This window comes from Protopterus annectens, chromosome 3.part0, assembly GCF_019279795.1.
Source record: "Protopterus annectens isolate FY-2018-M chromosome 3.part0, PAN1.0, whole genome shotgun sequence".
Taxonomy (NCBI): domain Eukaryota; kingdom Metazoa; phylum Chordata; order Ceratodontiformes; family Protopteridae; genus Protopterus; species Protopterus annectens.
The window spans coordinates 1,122,743,657-1,122,766,980 of NC_056731.1; the positions used below are offsets into that span (position 1 = coordinate 1,122,743,657).

General features: G+C 37.8%; 1 protein-coding gene across 3 annotated transcripts in view; it reads right to left on the reverse strand.

The window, feature by feature from the left end:
• The window catches only part of LAMA3 (laminin subunit alpha 3), a 2,187,360-nt gene that overhangs the window by 771,332 nt on the left and 1,392,704 nt on the right, over window positions 1-23,324 (reverse strand). For all 3 annotated transcript variants that reach the window (XM_044065357.1, XM_044065355.1, XM_044065356.1), the window contains exon 26: window positions 21,214-21,377. In XM_044065357.1, the coding sequence (XP_043921292.1) occupies window positions 21,214-21,377 (164 nt within the window). The remainder of the gene's footprint in view (window positions 1-21,213; window positions 21,378-23,324) is intronic.

Consider the following 23,324-nt stretch of genomic DNA (forward strand, 5'->3'; position numbering starts at 1 on the left):
AACAAAAAGTACTGAAAGCAAAGAAAAGTGTTTATACATACATTTCAAAATGACCACTGCTTCTGGGAGGAAGTTAACAAAATGGCAGTTTAACTCTGACACAGTCTACAGAAAAAAAGAAAAGTAGAGAGAGTATGTAATGGAAGAGTCTACTACATCTAGCAAAGAATAACCAATCAATTAAAATAAGAACATTTGGTGGAAGATGTCAGAAGACAGATGCAGATGATGCAAGAAGTGTACAGAGACACAGACTTCCTGACAGAAACTGTAGAGGCCCACCCAGCACATGAAACTAGATGAAAAATCCAACAGCAGCAAGATGAGAAGAAAACAATCAGAATATGAAACCAACTAATAATCCGGACAGAAAGATTACAATTTGAAGATGAAGTAGAAAAAATGAAATATGACATGGACATGGATGAGAACAGATCTAAGGAGAGAGACAGCCTAAGGATCACAGAGACGAGTGACAGAATTCCTGACAGGGAACTGGGAGATGTTTTTCCTTAGTATGGTGAGCAGCAGCTGATTCCAATGAATAGCATTTTCCCAAATTGTGAAGGACTTCAGAGAAGCTGCTAGAGAATGGCTGAGATGTGTGTTTTGCAAGTTTCCTTCCTACACCACAAATGAATTGATACTGAGAAATGTAAAAAATAAAGCTAAACTAGCTCGTATTGAAGAGAAACAGTCAATGCAGACCAGTCTGCAAGATTTTATAAACAAAGCAATTACACAATACAACCAAGGTAGATCAACGAAGGTTAGGAGTAAACTCTACGACACAGTTACCACCACATTTGCAAATAAATTCAGACTGCTACCCTACCAGGCATTTTGAAATACTACTACGAAAGCCTGTGATTTCCTGCAAAAAAATGAGAGATTAACAGCTAGAAAAAAATGCATCCAGAAAAGCAACTTGAGACCTAAGGGGAATTCTCAGAGTAAAAGTATTATACGTGTAATTATCTCAGCAAAGGAAGCACAGGTGTGTGTGTGTGTGTGTGTGTGTGTGTGTGTGTGTGTGTGTGTGTGTGTGTGTGTGTGTGAGTGAGTGAGTGCGTGCGTGTGTGCGTGCGTGTGTGTGTGTGTGTGTGTGTGTGTGTGTGTGTGTGTGTGTGTGTGTGTGTGTGTGTGTGTGTGTGTGTGTGTGTATATATGTGTGTGTGTGTGTGTGTGTGGGGGGGGGGGTAGGTAAGATCATTAATGCAGCGAATCAAGTTTGTGACTGTAAACTTCAAACAAAGGGCTTACATCCGTAATCAACACAGTAAATGATGTACATGGAACTGAATATTGCCAGAACTGCTTCAAGGTCCTACACTGGCTGTGGGGCACTTCAGTAAAGCAATTTGTTTCACCTTATAGACTGTTATTTAATATTGTTTTCTTTTTAGCACTAGTAGGTGCACAAGTTAAACATTATTAAGTATATGACTATGTTCCAAGATTGTTATAAGTTGATTAATGCAACAGTTCAGTTTGCAACCCTGGGAAAGGAAGAATCCTGCAGTGAGATCTGCTTCAGAGATGTAGAATGGCAATGGGATGCTTCAGTAGCACAGCCTGTCTTACCTTGCAGATTGCTTTTTAGCTTATTGTCTTTTTATCAGGATGTATATATATATATATATATATATATATATATATATATATATATATATATATGTGTGTGTGTGTGTGTGTGTGTGTGTGCGCGTTTAATACAGACATTGTTACACGAATGGCAAAAGTCAATCAGCACAAACATTACCAAAAGCTAAGGATGAAGACAGTGAGGGGAAGAGGACAACATGTGAAACAGGAAATGGATGTGGACACTGGACAAAGCAGAAGAGGAGGAGGAGAAAACTGAAGCTACTGCAATCTGACATAAAGCTGGCTGTAGAAGGTCAAAGGCAGCAGGGAGAACAAGATAAACAGGATTACAGGGAACCATGCACTAGCATGCAGAAGCAAGTCGAGGGTCGTGGTATTAAAATGAAAGGACTCAAACAATCGGGCTGGCTGACAGGTAACACAATCAGACTGAATGCAAACAGATGCAGGAAGGTGATATTAACAGCCTCCCAGGTGACTCAGCATAAAATGAGAGATGATTCTTGCTCATCTGATTGTAAAGTGCTACAGTCAAGATAACTTACTGTGAAATCTGATAACCATATCAAAATGCTGAGACTGAATGGTCAAAAGATCAGAATTACATATACTAAGTCTGACATGCCATTTCTCAGAATATTCCCTTTTCTCTGAAGTATGGCAATCTCAGAAATGGTTGATATGTAAGTTTGAGGGGAGGCTGGAGAGTCTTTCCCCCCTGCAAAAAGAAATTTAAAGGGTACTTATTAAATTCAGGACCAGATGAGTATTAGATAAAGCATCAGAAAAAAATGCATAGGCATAGGCACTGAGAGTGCCCAAAGGAAGGAAGAAGGGAAGCACTCTATTTAGCCTTTTGGGGGAGAGAATTCAAGGGAAAAGGTTAATGACTTGGAGTATGGGGAGTGATTACCAAATCCAATAAACAGGCTCAGCATCACAGGCAAATGTGCATGGGAAAGAGTAGGCATATGTATAAAGCACAAACAAAGTTAAAAGGACCAAAACAAATCTGCATCAAGAGAATATCTGAATAGTGTAATAAACAATGTGAGAGAAGGTACAGGTAATGGGTCATTCTGTTCAGGAAGGGATTAGTAATAACAGAGGATAGTATATGCACCAGTAAAGAGGGATGGTGAACAATTTGGAAAGGCAGGATTGGTTGTTCTTAAGAACTTTCGTGCCAACAGTGAGAAATGGAGGCTGGAACACTGAAATAGGTCAATGCTAGGAAAATGACATAGGTCATTGCCAGGAAAATGACATAGGTCAATGCTAGGAAAATGACATAGGTCAATGCCAGGAAAATGACATAGGTCAATGCTAGGAAAATGACATAGGTCAATGCCAGGAAAATAAAAATCAAAGTCCTCACCTGGCAATAAATAGTACTCAAAAATAAAGGGGACGGGGGAAGGGAGTGGCTACTAGCAGTAATCATTCGAACATCTGCTGTTATGGTATGCTTACTCATTCAAGTGTATTATGTTCATCATTAGATTATGTTACTATAACCTTAGCTATATGGGTAGACTTCCATAGCTTATATTGACTGGGAGAAGATAGGATGAGGGTCCAAAAGACCCAGGAGAATGGTCCTAGCAAAGCCTGCTCAAGACTTGGAAAAGGAATCTAGTTTGTATTGTTTTGAAAAGGTATACACAGAGGACCAACCTGCTGCTTCTAGAATACTTTTAGAATCCACCTCTTTCCAAAAAACTTCTAATAAAGTCAAGGCCTTGGTGGAATGTGCTTTGACCCTGCCTGGAATTGCCTTGTTGTGTTGGGTATAACAAAAGGAAATATATGTGACAACCATTTGGAGATAGTCTGCTTTGACACAGGTTTTCTAAGAAATTAATAACTGATCAGTTTCTGAATGTTTTAGTTTTGTGAAGATAATATATAAGTTGCCTGTAGATGGATCCCTATCATATGATAGAATCCTCATTTGACTGAAACGCATTTGACTGAAACCATAAAACTGAAATTTCAAAAGACTGAAAATTCACTTGACTGAAACCCATAAAACTGAAACCCATAATACTGAATTTCAACATAATAAATTGTAAACTGGACTATATAAAACCAGACTAGGTGGGGGGCATAGACCCCCACTACCCAACTAAATATACTAACTCCAGGATCGCACTACAGTGGGGAAAAGGGCATATACCTTTCATTTACCTTACAGAAGTCTACATGCTGCCACTACTGTGCCCTTTTCCCCATATGCCTTTCACTTACCTTACAGTAGTGTATATGCTGCCACTACTATGCCCTTTTCCCCACTGTAGTACCATCCTGGAGTTAGTATATAGTTGGGGTGGGGGTGGAGGGTGCAACCCCCCACATTGGGGGTGTGGGGGGAATAGCCCCCTACCTAGTCTGGTTTTATATGGTCCAGTTTAAAATTTAGTATGTTGAAATTCAGTATTATGGGTTTTATTCAAGTGACTTTTCAGTCTTTTGGTCTCAGTCAAGTGCGATTCAGTCAAATGAGGTTTCTATCATATGGTAGGGATCCCTGTAGACATCCAGAGTATGAAGAATTCTTTTCCCCTCCTTTTTAGACTCTGGAAAGAAGATAAGGAGATGGACAGCTTAGCTCAAAGAAAACTCAAATACCACTTTAGGCATAAAAGAAGGATTAGCTGTCAAGGAGATCTTCTTCTGTGGAAAATGAGATAAGGTTGACCCACCATGAGAGCTTAAAACTCAGATATTTCCTGTTGCAGAAGTCAGGGCAAGCAGTAAACCTGTTTTCCATGTTATGAACCTCAAATCAGCCTAACGGGCTAATTCAAATGGAGCAAGAATATTTTTTGTTCAAAACAAATTTGAGATCCCATGAAGGCGCAACCTGTTTTCTAAGAATTCTGGCATGTAGTTTGTTTGTGTCTTTCGGCTTTTCCCGGTTAGGGGTCGCCACAGTGAAGCTCTGGTCCGCTAATGATTGGCAGTTGATTTTTACGCACCGGCATGCCAGGCCTGATGCACAACCTTCAACGAAGGTACGCCCATTCACGCATGTCTCCACGTAGAAGACGCTCTAGCTAAGAATCGAACCGGACAGCGTCTTACTGTGAGGCGAAAATGCTACCGCAGCACCAGCACCACGGGTAAGTATTCTGGCATGTAGTACCCATTTCAAAAACATTTTAACATGGGAATGCATTAAAAAGAGGATCCATGGGCAGAAATGCTGAAATGGCTGACAAATGCACCATGATAAATGAATAAGAAAGGTCAGAGGATAATAGCTCACACAGATATTGTAGAATCAGAGAAAGAAATACTAGCCTTAAAAGGATTCTGCTTCTTGAATTGGCACCAATCCATTTAGTAACATATGATTTCCTAGTAGCAGGTTTCTTTCCCTCTGAATATTTGCTGCACTTCCTCAGAGGATAGTTGCCTAAAAGGTATTAAAACTCTATCATCCAAGCAGTTAGTTGAAGTTGTTTCAGGTTGGGGTGTACAAACAGCCTCTGTCTTGCATGAGTAGCTCTATTTTGTTTGGAAGATTGTGGTAACTGCCCTTGGCTGCTTCCAAAAGATAGGACATCCACTGTTAGTTGCACTATGATCTTTGGAGAGTCCATCTAAATCTTCAGAATGACTCTGGATATCAATGGAAAGCATGGAAAAGTATATAGGAATATTCCCTTCCAAAGAAATGAAAATATGTCTGCTTTCCCTGCCTGCTTGCAAATAATCATGTATTTATTTATTTTTATTTATTTTATTTATTTATTTGCAGTTGGTTTACCAGGATAGTCCATTGGGCCAAAAAGAACCCGTTTTCAATGGAGTCCTGGGGAGAAAAGCTCCAGCACAGACAAAATTAGGTACATACACAAGATTGCTAAATATTTATACAAAATAGTAGATAAAAAGTCCTGGGGAGAAAAGCTCCAGCACACTCAAAATTAGGTTCATACACAAGATTGCTAATATTTATACAAAAGTGGTAGATAAAACATTTAAGCTCAAAATTCAAAAGCATTCAAAACAATACAATCAATGAGGATTAATGTGAAGTAAATGAGCTGGGAAGTAATGTGAAATACATAACAGAGGAGTTATGCAGAAGGAACATAAAAGTACATTATAGAGTGGATACTGAGGGAACACAAGCTTTGTTAGGTAAAAGTTCGGTATCGTAAGCATAATGGAGGTAAGGATGTCATATATTTATGAGGGGTGGGAGCAAGAGCAATCCCATTGGGAACTTAGATATGTGTGAAGATACTTTTTGAACATGTAGTGGTTAGAGGTGGTACGAATGGATGGTGGGAGTGAGTTCCAGAGACGGGAAAGGTTACAGGATAGTAAGTGTTTACCTGGGGGATAAGATGGTTTATGAATTTCCAGTAGGTTTTGATTGTTGGACCTTAAGACTCTATTTGGTAGGTGCATTTTAAAGGCAGAAGACAGGGAGGGACAAAGAGAGGGGTTGAGAATGAGCTTATGAGCTAAAGTCAGCTGTATATAGATGAGATGATTAGATAGTTCGAGCCAATTTAGTTTTTGGAGAGAGGAACAGTGGTGGGTGGAGGATCTGTGGCTATTAGCGAATTTGGCAATTTTGTTATAGCAGGAGGAAAGCTGGTTTTTTAGTGAGATCTGAAGATTAGTCAATAATGGAGCCCCATAGAGAAGAGAGGGGATGAGAAAGGAGGAAGCGAGAGTGATTTTGGAGGAGCTAGTAAGATACTGATTCTGACGGTAAAGCATACCTAGTTTTTGATGAGTTTTTTTAATATTAAGTTGTAGATGAGAGTTGAAATTAAGCCAGTTGTCGATTTGAACACCTAGTAGCTTAGCTTCAGATACCAGTTCCAAGGGTGAGTTGTAGCAGAATTTTGACAGGTGTTTGTTGTAAATGGAGAAGAATGTATCTATCTGACTTGCTCCCCACATAGGTTCATAGATTCATAGGTGTTTACTAGGCTAATGACCACAAGGACCTATTTAAGCCTAGCCATGCATCCCAAATCACTAAAAAGTTATGTTACCCTTGATAAGTGTAAGCAAGGGGTTGAGAGTTGAAACATTTACAAGCAGAGGCCTGGGAGATGAACCACTTACAGGTTGTCTGTGTCCATTAGAGTCACAGGTGCCAAACCAGGAATGAATTTCCTGTTCCCCATCCAATTTTCCAAGTTACACTTGAACTGGGTTAGGGAGAAACTCTGCTTCACAGCTGGATAAAATCCTGGAAGACACACTCCCCAATTAAATTTCCATTCATGAGGGTCTGTCCTGGTCCAGCTCAGCTTGTCTGTCAGCTTGCTCTGAAGGAATGTACGATGTCTGTAAAACAGAATTCTGCTGAAAAGCTATATCCCAAGCTACCATAGCTGCTCTGCAAAGAGGGTAAGAACTAGTTCCTCCCTGTTTCTTTCTGTACGACATATCTGTTGAGTTGTCTATAATCACTTTTAATTATCCAGGGGACCACAGAATATTGACAGTGTTGAGTAGATTTGTTACTGTGTATCTCTTTTATGTTTAAATACATATTTTGTGTCTGTCCTTTTTATTCTAAAGACCTTGAACTTTTACTCCCACAAACTCCTCTTTCCAAACAAAGCCTAAGTCATCTGTAGTTACAGACTGTGCTAGAACTGGAAGGGAAGATGGGAGATCAGGACTCAGATATAATTGGCTTCTTCTCCAAAGCAGTTCTGTTTTTACAAATTCCCAAACAGGAATCTGGAATATCAAGGGATGTTGATGTTGGAACTATATAGATTTTAGGTGCCACTGAATCTTTGTCATGTGGATTCCAGCTAGGAATCATGTGAATCCTGGATGGCATGAATTCTAGTATCCTAGTAATTCCAGCTAGGAATCATGCGAATCATGGATGGCATGAATTCTAGTATCCTAGTAATTCCCCTTGCTGAAGCTTTGAACTGAGTAGAAAACTCAGGAAATTATCTAGAAATATATCTACATTTTTCAGTGGAAGAAAAGTTCTTTGAAATGAGTTACCTAGGAGAGGTTTCAGGAAAACAATCCTGAGAGAAGGCATCAAACTATAGTTTTGGATATTCTCTTGAAACCCGTGTCTGTAAAGGAGATCTCTCACTAAAATAAGAAGTTTCTGGCACTTTGTAAACGATTCTACAACGATAAACAAATCATCTAAATAAGGAAAAGTGTGAATACTTTGCAGTCTGCAATATACTATGATTAGAGTTAGACACATTGTGAATACCCTTGGAAAAGTGGATAACCCAAAGGGTAATGCAGAGAACTGAAAGTGTAACCCAGACATAGAAAAGACACAGAAAAAAAGAAATTTTTGAAATCTGAAGCAAAAGTAATGTTATAAGCATACTTAAAATGTAAAGTTACTAAGAAACTTAAAGGGGAATCAGAGATAACAGGTTATGAAAATCTAAGACTGGTGTCCAATATGCTTCTTTCTTCGTTACAAGAAACATTTTTCAATAAATTAAAAAAAAAAAACTTTATCAGAAAAAGAGGGACAGCTTCTATCATTTCCCAGAATCAGCAGGATGCTGAATGACATGATGGGGAAAAAAGGTTTACCAGGTGCATGAGAAGGAATGCCCTGAAAAGATGGGTGGGATTCCCAATGCAATCTGTATCCCTGACGTAACACTCTAGGAGCCCATTTGTCTTAGATTATCTGTTGTCAAAGAGAGAAAGGGAGAACCAGATTTTGGGAAATATTAAAAGGCTCCCCAGGGAGGGTAGGGGAGAACTCTGCAGTCATTCAGACTTGCTGGTCTGTCCTTGCTTTGGTGGGGAGGAGCTCCTCCTTTTTTTTTAGCACCCCTTTGCCATTGTTTTTTTGAATATCTGCGTGCCAAAACTTGCTATGTCAGCCTAGTTTCCTTTTTGTGAAAAGGTGCAGATGTTGGTGTAAAATCTTTAACAAACTTGGAGAAGAAGGGAGGATGAAAATTTTCAGTAACACGCTGAATTAGTGTCCTTCTCTCATTACACGTTTCCAGAACCTCAGCAGCAGATGGTCTAAAACAACCTTCCATTCTAAGTGATAGTTAAAATTTTCAGCTTTAACCTCCTCATGTAAATGTTGTGTATATAACCAAGCAAACTTTCTTATAACAGCTTCAGTTACAGCTGCTCTGGAAGAGGCATCACCTGAATTATAAGCACACTTCAAACAGTTTTAATCACCTGAGACACTGAAGTAATACGATTAATCCTAGAAGATTTTTCCTCAGAAGAGGGAGGGTAGTTAATATTTTCCTCATATTCTCAAATGATGCAAGCAGAAACTTTAACATATGAGCCTGACAACTGAAAATTCTAAAAATGTGTGGCAGAAGTATATACTTTTTCACCAAATTTATCAAAGGCCTTCCCATCCTTATCAGAGGGGAGGGATTAATGTTTACCAGATATTTAGCAGGCCTTCCCATCCTTAGACCGGGAGGGATGAATGTTTAACAGATGTTTAGCAGCAGCAAACTTACTGAAGATATCACTGCAGAGTCAGATCTGGGGATTTCATTTTGTATGATTGAGGAAATTTATACAATCGGTCTGCTTTCTCAGGGGAAGCAGGCTGGCTGTCAGACAAGTTACAGGCTGTAATAAACACATCTTCCATTGCTTGAAGAACAAGAGGAACAGTAGAGGGTTCAGGAAATCCCTGTTGTAATGATTCATAATATTTTTTCAGGGGCAGTGGAATATCATTATGTTCCCACTGAAACAATTGACTGATTCTGGATATGGTTTCAGAAACAGAAAATTATTCTAAGGGATTATCTGAAGAAACCCTCCCCTCAGAGTTACCTGATTAGAGAAGAAGATGATCCCTCAAAATAATGTTCCTATTCAGTACTAGAAATCTTTAGAAAATGAAGAATTCATTTTTCTCCTACCAGTAACACTAGAGCTTGAAGGGTCAAGAGCCTGAGTCTAACCATGAGCTAAGCTCAATAAATCACTCCTGCTCAAAGTAACTGGAGAAGATACATTTTTAAATTTTTACTTCGTTTTGGTAGGAATTTCTTTAGAAGCAGATTGACTCCTGTCAGGCAAATTATCCCTTTTGATAGGTAATGTTCGCCTTGCGAGGCAGAAAAGCATTCCCTACTCCTTCCTCAGAGACCAAACAGAGTTTGTCTCACTTGCTTTCTAAGGGCACTTGAACAGCTGCAGATGACATGTCTTATTCCCAGTCTATGGTGGCTGAAGGGAGTACATGAGAGAGAGCCAAGGTAAAAGACGAGTGTTCTGAGGAACAAGAAATGGCTACGGCACAGTCACCCAGATGCAGCTGAGGAAAATTTGTGGCAGGAAGAACCAATTAACTGGTAAGTTTTTCTATGATGAAGCCAAAAATTATGACTGAAGCCTGGGTAAGACTGACAGCAGTCATCTGCGAAGCACACAAGTTTATAAAAAGAAGATTTTTCCACCCAAAAAAACACAGTGAAAACACTTTAAACACTTACCACAGCCCCCAAAGGTAAATTAACAGAAGTTTTAGTTAGGAGAAACATACAGTTTTAACTATTTTTTCACAAAAGTAAAAAGTTGCATTTCACAGGTAAAAGTGACTAAAAGTCACATGACAGTCCATAAAACCCTTTTTGCTAACGTTAACCAAGTTATTTCACAAAAAAAGTTAAGTTTTTGACATGCAAATACAATGTGGAAGGTTTTTCCTCGAAGGGAACTTATCTGCCTAGCAATGGAGAGCCGTTTTAGACTTTGGCCCTTCGACAGCCCACAACAACAGTGCTATTCAGCAACAGGAAAGCTCTGATGGGCTTGGTGCCTAAACTATTGATTTTATTCAGATATGCTTCAGCTGATAATGGTTTGGTAAGAAGAAGATACCCTTAAGCTCCGGAAGCTGGCTGACTGTTATATCCTGTGCAGGACATAACTAATTCAGCTAAGTCTACCCTATATGATAAACACTGTACTATTCCTTCAAAGTACATTGTACATTTTATTAGTTGTTTATGAATCCTGTGTTTATATGAGATGTTTTGATTTTGTTCTCATGGAGCTCATCTCTCCGGGCCTCTACTGAAAATGGACATATATCCAGTTAGACTAGCACGGTCAACAAATGTAAAATAAATAAACAAATAAATAAATAAATAAGACTATTGTAGCAGTAATCAAATGATGAACATCTAGCAGATAGAAGGGACTTTTGATGCCTACAGGGGAAAGATCAGGAAAAGCAATGGCCTGGAGACTAAAAGAAATGACTGAAGAAAATATTATCCGAAGCTTAAGAAAAGAGAATGGAAAATAACAGAAGAGTAGAAAAAAACAGAAATTAAAGAATTCTGAAATGTATATGAGGAAAATGGATGATAACATGTGTGACAGAGAGACACAGAGTTAAAATGGAAAGCTGGAACAATGGCAACTAGATAGGCCCAGAGAAAAGGTAGAGATGAAGAAAACCATAGAGGAACTTACGTTTGGCAAAGCCAGAGGGAAAGACAGTTATTCAATAAACTTCCATATTCACGTTGGTGTGAGTGACAAGACTGAAGTACAGTTAGTAAGCATCTTTAACAGAGAAAGAAGGCAGGCATTATCAAAATCTATGCAAGAAGCATCACTGATAGGATGGTAAGAGTAGTACTCTCAAAGAAAAAGCAGAAAACAACAGGTGTGGGAGGCATAAAGCCCATCTTGTTGTTTAACATAAATGAGAAAATTTAGCCAAAATTTTGACAAAAAGACAGGATGGACTGCTGGCAATATATATCCACATATCTATCTATCGATCGATCTACAAGAAAGGCAGGTGGGATCCATTAATATAAGAAGCATTAAACTTTAAGAAAGGAAACAATGAAAGGGGATGCATCTTGTTTAATATATAAAAAATGACTCCCTGAGGTGGGATTTTATGCTTGAAACCCTAGAAGATAGGGACGTAGGGCAGGCTTTCTGTAACTGGTTAAGGGTTTTTTTTTACAGTAAACTGATAGTAGAATAGTGATAAATCAAGAACATAGTGAGTCTATATCCAAACAGAATTGAGGCAAAACTGTCCACTCTCACCAAATCTATTTATTACATCTATCAGGGTTTTGGCGACAGAAATAAGGGAGAAATTGGAGAAGAACAAGAAACAGGAAGGAGGGGGCATCACAATTTTTCTTGTTTAATTGCAGAGGACTGAAAATTAATGGTGAAGAACACTGATAGGATGGTAAGAGTAGTACTGAGGTAATATGAGGCATTCACAAGAGAAGCAGGGACAGAAGGTACTCTTAAAAAAGAGCAATGAGAGTGGGGGTACAGGAGGAGGAACAAAGGGCTAGATGGAACATGTCTGGTATATCAGAAAGGCAGGCAGCAAAATACTTGGAACTAGAAATCTGGGGTACAGAGATGGAACATATTTGGTATATCAGAAAGGCAGGCAGCAAAGTACTTGGAACTAGAAATCTGGAGTACACAGATGGAACATATCTGGTATATCAGAAAGGCAGGCAGCAAAGTACTTGGAACTAGAAATCTGGGGTAAAGAGATGGAACATATCTGGTATATCAGAAAGGCAGGCAGCAAAGTACTTGGAACTAGAAATCTGGGGTACACAGATGGAACATATCTGGTATATCAGAAAGGCAGGCAGTAAAGTACCTGGAACTAGAAATCTGGGGTACAGAGATGGAACATATCTGGTATATCAGAAAGGCAGGCAGCAAAGTACTTGGAACTAGAAATCTGGGGTAAAGAGATGGAACATATCTGGTATATCAGAAAGGCAGGCAGCAAAGTACTTGGAACTAGAAATCTGGGGTACACAGATGGAACATATCTGGTATATCAGAAAGGCAGGCAGCAAAGTACTTGGAACTAGAAATCTGGGGTACAGAGATGGAACATATCTGGTATATCAGAAAGGCAGGTAGCAAAGTACTTGGAACTAGAAATCTGGGGTACACAGATGGAACATATCTGGTATATCAGAAAGGCAGGTAGCAAAGTACTTGGAACTAGAAATCTGGGGTACAGAGATGGAACATATCTGGTGTATCAGAAAGGCAGGCAGTAAAGTACTTGGAACTAGAAATCTGGGGTACAGAGATGGAACATATCTGGTATATCAGAAAGGCAAGCAGCAAAGTACTTGGAACTAGAAATCTGGGGTACAGAGATGGAACATATCTGGTATATCAGAAAGGCAGGTAGCAAAGTACTTGGGACTAGAAATCTGGGGTACACAGATGGAACATATCTGGTATATCAGAAAGGCAGGTAGCAAAGTACTTGGAACTAGAAATCTGGGGTACACAGATGGAACATATCTGGTATATCAGAAAGGCAGGTAGCAAAGTACTTGGAACTAGAAATCTGGGGTACACAGATGGAACATATCTGGTATATCAGAAAGGCAGGTAGCAAAGTACTTGGAACTAGAAATCTGGGGTACAGTAGAACAGACAAGGGAGGAGAACTAGGTAAGTTGCCAAGAAAAATAGAGGGATTCCTTCAAAGGTTGGAAGAAAAAACTTCATCCCTGACAGGGGCAATCAACAAAGTCAAAAGGATGATAAGCCCAAGAGCAGAAAACATCTTAAGACATGGAGTATGTTATTAATGAATGAATCAGAGGACTGGAGAACAAGGCAGGACTACCTGAAGGGAGAAGAACCATGAGGAGGAACAGGAATAACAAAAAGAAGGTAGAGAAGGAAAAAAATAAGACAAAGGAAAATTAAGCTAGGAATAAATCAACTAGGAATAAAATGCAGGCTAGAAGCAATGAATGGTTTCAATGACTTCACATGGAAATGAGGAGTGGGGAAAATAAGACTGGGATGAAAGAGAATTTATGAAGAATTGAAGGTGGACAAAGCTGGAGCATGTACTTAAACATTCAAAAGAGAATTATCTTATACACAGATGAAATGAGGGACGGGTTGGTAGGACAATAGGAACATGTTTAGGGTAAATAGTGACTGAAGATGAATGTGGAGGGAGTATTGAAGAAAATAAGACAGAACAGAGGGAAGGAAGTAAGAAGGGTGAAAAAGGAAGATGGCTCCAAAAATAGGTGGAATGGAAAGGGAGGAAGTGGTCTGACATAAGCAACATGTCAAGATAGGGAAGATGAGGACAGGAGAAGAAATGGAAGAAGAAAGAATGATGGGTCCATACAGTGGAAGAATGAGAAGAGGCATAGACAATGGCCAAGGAAGACAGGCTTCTAGTGAGGTGATGGTATGTTCAAATAAGAATACTCCATAGATGGCAAGTTACCCTTTCAGGAAAGAAACAAAAGACGATCTGTAAAGGATAAACATTGGTGGTAAGCTGATAGTGCTGGTGTAACCCATGTTGCTTAGGCATGTACGAGGACTAGACGGATGTGAGAGAAGATAATATAAAGAACTGGAATGAAATTTGAGGAAGAAAATTAAAAAAATAGGAGGGAGCTATGCTTATTAATTTTACACTATCTCCAAGACAGAACAGAGCACTGGAAAACAGATCTTAATCATGAGAAGGGCAGTAAAAGCCAAAACTGCAAGTCAATGGATGATATAGGAGGATTTAAAAGAATGGGGTCCACAGCTAAACAATTAAAAAGCCTTCACAAACAAAAATGGAAGGAACACAAATAGGCAAAGCAAAAAACGTTAAGTGGGTGGATAAAGCTATCAGTTTCAGTCTTTCTGTAAACATCATTACTGCTGCTTCCACTAGTGAACTATATTAAACTGGTTTGGTGGTCTGGAAGCAGAATAGCACTTTTCTAAAAAGATATTGTTTATATAACAATTTAAGTAAACTAAATGAATGAAAAAGCTATAAGAACTTAAATTTCATGAAAGTTACTGAATAAAACTTCTTTTAATAAAATAACAAAAGCTCAGTTCTGAGGAAGCCCGTAATACAGCAGGTGAAAGAGCTTAACTGAATTAAATTTGTGCGGTTCATGTGTTTAAATCGTGCTGTTCATGTGCTTTTCTTATTTTATTAAAAGAAGTTTTATACAGTAACTTTCATGAAATTTAAGTTCTTATCTTTCTTGGTACCAGTTGTGAGGACTACAGGCGTCTCAAGACTGGATAGCATATTGGTATAGCTTTTTCATTCATTTGGTTCAGTTGTCTTGGCTACACCAAACTTGTGTTTTTTAACAATTTAAGTAACCTTGACACTAAATTTTTCTCATTTTCTTCTGAACACATTCTGCGAAAATGTGCTATTATATTGATGCTTACAATGTCCTTACCAGGGAATATGTCACAAAGGCATACAGCTAGGAAGCATATGTGACATCAGGTAACTATTAGGGTTACTATGGATAATTGACCTGAATGGCCAAATGCTATGGTGCTCCACTAAGAAATCATGTTTGATGTAAGGCTGTAGTTGCAGGGTAATGTTTTAAAATGGCAGCATCCTGACACACTAAACCCCTCATAGGTTCAGGTGCTGTCACAGCGATATAACATTTTTCATTGAGGGGGTATACAGTTAAGGTGCAATCAGTTTTAACACTTTAGGATGTTCAGATGCCATACATCACATAACACTGGTACCTCCTCTGTCTTGCTGCTCTGCAGTCATGGCCAGGAGGGGTTCACACTCATTTCAGTCTTACTGCTCGTGCTGTACATGTGTGCACGGTTTTCTATCCAATGTGTGTTACATTCAAAATGCACTTGTACTTACAGATTGCAGCTATTTTCCTCCATTAAATGTCGATGTCATTGCTCAGGTAATGTCTGCTAAAGCAATGCATCCATTGTGCAAAGACATTGTTTGTGTCAGGGTTAGGGTTAGATTAAAACACGAGTAAAGATGTAAGAGAGGTTCCCTTTTGATTATTCTTATCTTTGCCTCTTTACCAGGCACTTATCACCATCCTACCCATGTTATCAGTCACTATCACTAAGACCCATTCACCAGGAGGCAATTATCACCACCCTACCCATGTTATCAGTTACTATCACTAAGACCCATTCACCAGGAGGCAATTATCACCACCCTACCCATGTTATCAGTCACTATCACTAAGCCCCATTCACCAAGAGGCAATTATCACCACCCTACCCATGTTATCAGTTACTATCACTTAGCCCCATTCACCAGGAGGCAATTATCACCATCCTACCCATGTTATCAATCACTATCACTAAGCCCCATGCACCAGGAGGCAATTATCACCACCCTACCTATGTTATCAGTCACTATCACTTAGCCCCATTCACCAGGAGGCAATTATCACCATCCTACCCATGTTATCAGTCACTATCACTTAGCCCCATTCACCAGGAGGCAATTATCACCACCCTACCCATGTTATCAGTCACTATCACTAAGCCCCATTCACCAAGAGGCAATTATCACCACCCTACCCATGTTATCAGTTACTATCACTTAGCCCCATTCACCAGGAGGCAATTATCACCATCCTACCCATGTTATCAGTCACTATCACTTAGCCCCATTCACCAGGAGGCAATTATCACCATCCTACCCATGTTATCAGTCACTATCACTTAGCCCCATTCACCAGGCACTTTTCACCATCCTACCCATGTTATCAGTCACTATCACTTAGCCCATTCACACTTTAAGAAAGACATTCACATACTGCTCACAAAACACAAACAAACCTACCTCACAAAACAACACTACCAGTCTAAATTACACTTACTACAAATGTAATCTTAAAATCTTAAAAACAAAAAGATATAAAGGAAAACACAAACCAATCCCATCGGAATGGAAAAGAAAAAAAAAACAGTAACAGCAGTAAACTAAACCCGAAACTACAAAACTGCACAAAATAATATTAAACTAACTAAAGCATATTACTAAACTGGAAATCTAAAAGATAATAACCCATTTCACATTACACTACTTCAACAATTCCACAAATCTAAAAATAATAAAAACATTTGAAAATTCCTTTACAACTACAGTAGATATAATGCCACAAGCAATGGAGTAAAAAATCATTAAAAAGTCAGATAATCTGTGTAAAGCCTAGCTCAATATAAATGTTACACAATTACCACATCCCACTGAAATGGAAAGGAAATACTAATCCAAAATAAAAAACACAATCAAAAGCAGAAAATAAAAAAAATAATTTGATTGTGCGGGTGTTTGGTTTGATATTTTTTACTGTAATACTGGGAACTCATAAGCCATTCCTCCTAAAACATTTTTCCTAAACATGAGGTATAAGAGATTTCATGCATCACATACCACACCCATGTGTTACATTTTCACATATACCATTAAATCTCTCTCTCTATGTATACCTTTATCTATTTCTATATAGATATACTGCACACACACACACACACACACACACACACACACATATATATATATATATATATATATATATATATATATATATATATATATATATATATATATCTACACACACACACACACACACACACACATATATATATATATATATATATATATATATATATATATATATATGTATTTATATATACATATATACACACACACACACACACACACACACACACACACATATATATATATATATATATATATATATATACATATATATACGTGTTTATGAGTTTATTGTAAATGATTGAAATGCTAAAATATCTACTATAAAAGACCAAAAAAAGAAATCACAATATTGAAAAGCCAAAACGTCTGACCTACAAATGTTTGCAAAAAGAAGAGAATAGTCTTTAAGCCAAACCCTACCACAACATTCTGCCCAAATAGTGGAAGTGTTATAGAAAGGTTTTTTTTTAAGGTAATGCATAGGATTTGGGTTGGAGCAGATTTGGAGTTAGGATCATTCATTACGCCTCACCAAAACCATCTTAGTAATGCATTCTAACAATAAACCTGCCCATAACTCTACATATTAACCTTAAACAAACCTTTCCATAATACTACCATTACACAAGACTGGCTCAGCCACACATACAACAGTAAATCTATCCCCTTCCTCAAACCTTACCCTAACCCTAACCCTAACCTGCAAACACTTGCAAAAACACCAGATCTATCCTCTTACCAAACATTACTTAACCCTCACACACACACTCACATACCCATCCGTAATACAAACCCACTTACATGTTTTGACAAAATGGATTTCAGATAATGTGAACAATTACACAAAATAACCTGCAGTCTGCTTGATCAAACAAATGTTCAACAAAATGACTGCCGTGTGTGTGTGTGTGTGTGTGTGTGTGTGTGTGTGTGTGTGTGTTGTGTTTGTGTGTGTGCATGTGTGTGTATGAATATATCCATACATCCAGAACCCCTTTTCCCAATTTTGAACATGAGACATGGGGTCAGGGTGTCACACCAACAGTGACAACCATCTAGAGCCAGTGCTCACATTGTCAGGTGGCTAGCCCTGCCACACACACACAAACAGACACAAACACATATATACATATGTATATGTGTGTGTGTATGCATATTATGTATAAATATATATATATATATATATATATATATATATATATATATATATATATATATATATAAATGCATTTAGGGCAGTTAGTCAAAAAAACTCCACATTGTCACCATTTGGTCAACACAGATGGGCGACAGGTATGTCTGGCACACTGACAATCCCTGGGTAATTGAATATTTTCTTTCCATGGATATTACGCGAACTTGGAGCTAGTATATATAATTATCAGGGGGCATTGGGGATGCAGAGAGGCTTGCCTCCCTGTAAAAACACTTGCACTTGGTTTACTCACCTCCTATTTAATCTCCAGGTTATGTGCAGAATGTGTCGCTGTTTGGTGTTTCAGTGTAATAATGTCGACATTCTGGATGTTGGAGTAGCTTGTCATTTGACCCACTGCCCTACATCTAAATCTATATATATATATATATATATATATATATATATATATATATATATATATATATATATGTATATGTAAATATATTTATATCTATATATATATATATATATATATATATATATATGTATATATATATATATATATATATATGTATATATAGTGAGAGAGGATAAAAAAACAGGTTATTGAAAAAAGTTTATAACATATTACACACACACACAAACACACACACACACACATATATATATATATATATATATATATATATACACACACACACACACACACAGATAGATTTATATTTACATGAATTAAGACAAGGTTTACAATGGAACATTATCTAACAAAGTCTAATTTGTATACCTGCTCATGGCTGCCTGACTATTGAACTTGGTTCACACAATAATTTTTTTTATTTTTACCTTCACCTATCACCTTGTCTCTGTGAAATTTGTTAATAATCTTGGTAATTACTGAATTAAAATCTTATCTTATTGCCTTTAAAGGAAAATAGATATATTTCTGTATGAAAAATCAATGCTTAGGAGGCATATGAGCTGCAACAGTATTATTGTATGTGTTGCCCATCCTTACAACTAAAGCTTTGTACTGAATGTGTTTTTTACATTTTCTCTGGTTGATAAGTCTTGTATGAAAGAATTACAGGAATCATAATATAGCAAACAGTGGAACTGAATTACAATGAAAATGAAATGAAAACTGGCAATACAGTTCTGATACTTACACTCAAAATGGAAAATGAATACAGTGAAAGCATGCATTCCTTCAAAATAATGAATATTAACTATAACAGACCTAAAATTTAAGTAACTTGTCAACAGTACAAATCAAGAATCAAGAAATGTATAATGATCTCATCAGTGGAACTGCTCTGGTAGAGATGGTAGTAGACACTGTCTCATATACTTATGGGGGGGTAGATGCAGTAGGTTTATTAGGGTGGATCACAACGTCTGTGTTCATCTATCAGAGCAAAGCATTGTAGCTGGGGGCATGTGCATGGTAGCATGCATGCAGCCATGTGTTATAAGCTATGAGGAAGCAACAGCTAAGCTGTGAGAGTTAAAGAGCCTACGTTAGAAAATCCCTGACACCCCCCCACCCCGGATAACAATGCCCTCTGGGTGTTCAACTTTCACGCCCAAGGAAACAAAAGCATTGTGGACTCTTGTCCCAGGGGAGTATGAATGTATCCTAGTCAACAAAGTAGCAACTGTGGTGGCTTGTTTGTTATAGTGGGTTCAGGGGTCAAAGAAAATATGTGTATAATTACTTGAAAATTATGACATTGGCCTTTCATGTGATGGTTTCCCAACTAATGTATGCCATCTTCATTAGTATGAAAATTATAGAAAGAAAGAAAGAAAGAAAGAAATGAGAAAGACAGCTTGTGTTAATCCTCTTTGAGGCTGTTACATATGTGTATACCAAAGCCTCAGTACCATTCACAATGAAATATGTTATCAACCCTAGAGTCCCCCAACATTTCATTTAGAAATGCTACTTTTGTTTAAATCAAGTTTAACAACAGCATCCCTCTCAAAGCATAAATCTTTCCATTTGTTGTTTTATTAACATGAATGAACGTTGCTATATGTCAGCATACTACACCTAGAAACATTTGGAAACATATTCAAACCAAAACCTTCATGCTATTCAGATGTTTTCCCTGATATAAAAACAAACAAAAGAGGTTTTGGAAAGACATTCTTTCAAATATATTTTAGTTTAATAAAATGTTTTTTATAAGTATGTTTTCTTCCATTCACTGGTAAATGACCACCCATTAATGACAGTTCTATGTGCCTGTTATAGTCAGGTATCGCAATTTTCCATGAGGGTACCTGAATGCCCTAAACTGTTTCACTGGAAATCAATATATACTTTTCCCTACTGGCTTTTATTTCATTCCTATCACTTGATGCTAATTACATCAATCTGTATTGTATTTAGTACTAAAACCAATAATGTACAAATGTGAGTCTTACAATGTTTTTCTACTTTCAGTCAACATTATTTTGAACTGCCTTTCTGTAAATTTGCAATCTATGTCATTAGTACATGTCAGAACAAACTATGTCGTTTGTAATATTGTATTTTATTTGTAGAGATTTTCTCCCCAGGCCTTCACTGAAAAGGGGTTGTTTTTGTGATGCACAGACACACTTTTCCTGGGCAAACAAGTAAATAAAAATTAATAAATAAGTGCCTACATGTGCATATCTAAACAATATCTTGCAAATTATAACTTATTAATCATTTACAATTCTTTGTTAACTAGGTATAAGCCCATTAATCATTTACAATTCTTTGTTAACTAGGTATAAGCCTTCAGAGTCATAGTTATTTGCAGGGGTGTCCTGGGAGCTTCATTCTGATTAAACACCTTGCTTCGAGTCACACAGTACTGAAACTGAACTTTTGGGTATCAGACTCAAACTAACTAGATGCAACTCATTGAACCAGACTATTAATGCATCCTATAAGTAAAACAAATAAAATGAATGAGAAATTCAAATGTAAAATCCTCTGAATGACCATCAGATCCATCACCCACTGCGCCACCTTCTCTTGAGTTACAGCTATTTGCATTATGCCACTACACACTCACGTTTACTGTTTATAATCGTGGCATGGGGTTTATGTGGTACAGTGCTATACTGATGCACAGTATTAGAACAAGAGTTTTAGATCACCTTTGGAAATCACCATGAATCTTACCTGTACTTGCAGCTGTAGATGTTGACAACAGCCTGCTTGATTGGCCCTTGTGAGTTCTTCATTATGATATCAGTGTGTAGAACTGCCTCATCTTCGTTAAGGTATTCCAGAACCACCACATACAGGCCAGGATGAGTGACATGTAATCTTATCTGTAGCTGTACCTGTTTGGGTCAAACAAGAGAAAAATTAAAGAGAAAAAAATAGTACTGAGCTTTTCATAGCCATGCAGTGTGTAACAGGTTCGACTCAACTTGCCAACGCTGCTTATATGTGATTACATTTACAACATGTGTAAGAGTGTGTACGAACATTCAGTGTGTTATGCAAGGCCTCACTGAAGCCTCCACATCCCTGGATGATGGCCATGTTATGGCTGGCTCTTGCCGATATGAGAACTGAGAGAGCAGTGCTTTAGCCTCTGGGAATGAATAGTTACAACCAGAGCTACCAGGCCAGCTGTACTGTTGGTAGGGAATGGGACAAGAACTAATGACATATCTGAAATAGGTGGGGTTCAAGTGTGGTTACCATACACATGAAAAACAGCTGAGGGCATTAACACTTCATGACATAAACACAATTCTATCATAAACTACACCATATGGAGTTTTATTTGGAAAATAAAGTATATTGTTTGAGCCAGTATGCAAACATTATTAACATTTATATATACAAAATGATCACTTATTACAAAAAATTATTAAGTAATGCAGCATTATTTTAAGGGCTTGCTATTATCATATTGCACGGTGAGGGAAGGAAAACAAAAGTACTAGTCCCTAATGATATACTAACACAAACCTTCATGGTTTGTGCTTATTTTTTTTTGCTAAACACAAAACATAGAACTCTTAAGTAGTTCATCATTTTCACTATACAGTACAACATATGATTTCTTATTTTGGCACTGAAATGTTGAGAAAATATAAATCTACCATCAGAACCCTGGCAAGACTTTCAGAGCTGAGCGTTCCTTCCTTTCAGTCGGACCTGTTGTCACCTTACCTCAGACATCTTCATGTACTAACTATGGCCTCTGCCATCATTATCTTTGGTCATTTTTTGCCTCACTATAGATCAATGTCAGACTGATCGTAAAAAATGCAGATACAAAAATTTCTTTTGATGGCAGTCTTGAGATTCAGACCGGAGAGAATTAGCCTTTTTAAGAGATATGACCAAGGAGGAAGCACAAAAATATAGGAAAGATAGTGAAGAGGGGATATGGGTACCCACTCGATCCCCATATTCCAAGGAAGGTACAGGGATAGTGGGAGGGGGCCTACACTGCAACAGTTACTACACTCAAACATATACAATTACAGTAAATTAAACAACTACACAATGTTCTTTGTGTAGCTTGCTTTTGATTCATAAATTCTGAGAAGATTGTCAAAGTTTATCCTCTAACAGGACAGGTGGTTGGATTACTGAATACAAGAACAAGGCATCAAGTCCTTTCGTATGGTGGATACATGCCCAACACTAGCTGCAGAGATATGGTTCAGTCTGTAATGTTTAGCAAAATTATGGATCGAGTACCATTTGGCTGCCTCTAAAATGTCCTGTACACTAACTGCTCTCAGATAAACAATACTGGTAGCTGTGTCCCTGGTAGAGTGACATTTTTGTTATAGATGTCTGCCATGTGATTTAAGGTAAAAGATAATGCAGTGGGCTATCCATATTGAAACAACATTTTGGACACGACCCAGACCCTGTCCCCCAAGTCTCATTTTGGATGTTAAATATGCACATACCTCTCAGCTGTACTGTTTTTGGTGGTGCATGCTAATTTTCAAACTTATGAAATACTGACTGGTTTCTTTAAAACACAATTCCTGTAAGCAGCAGTTTTTGCATTCAGTATTACTGGCCAGGCTACAACCTATGAGCTAAGGAGGACGATAGCCATGAGACTTACAGAAAGAGAAAGCATATGTGTGGAAACCTTTTTAACTTAAGCTTTAAGAAACCTTAGAGCATACCTTTCAACTTTGAAACTTCAAAGATCTGGGCAAAGCTTATGAAAAGTAGGTACAACTGGCCAAAAATCGGACCACTCATTAACATAAATTTGCATACATAATCATGTAACCCTGCCCAAT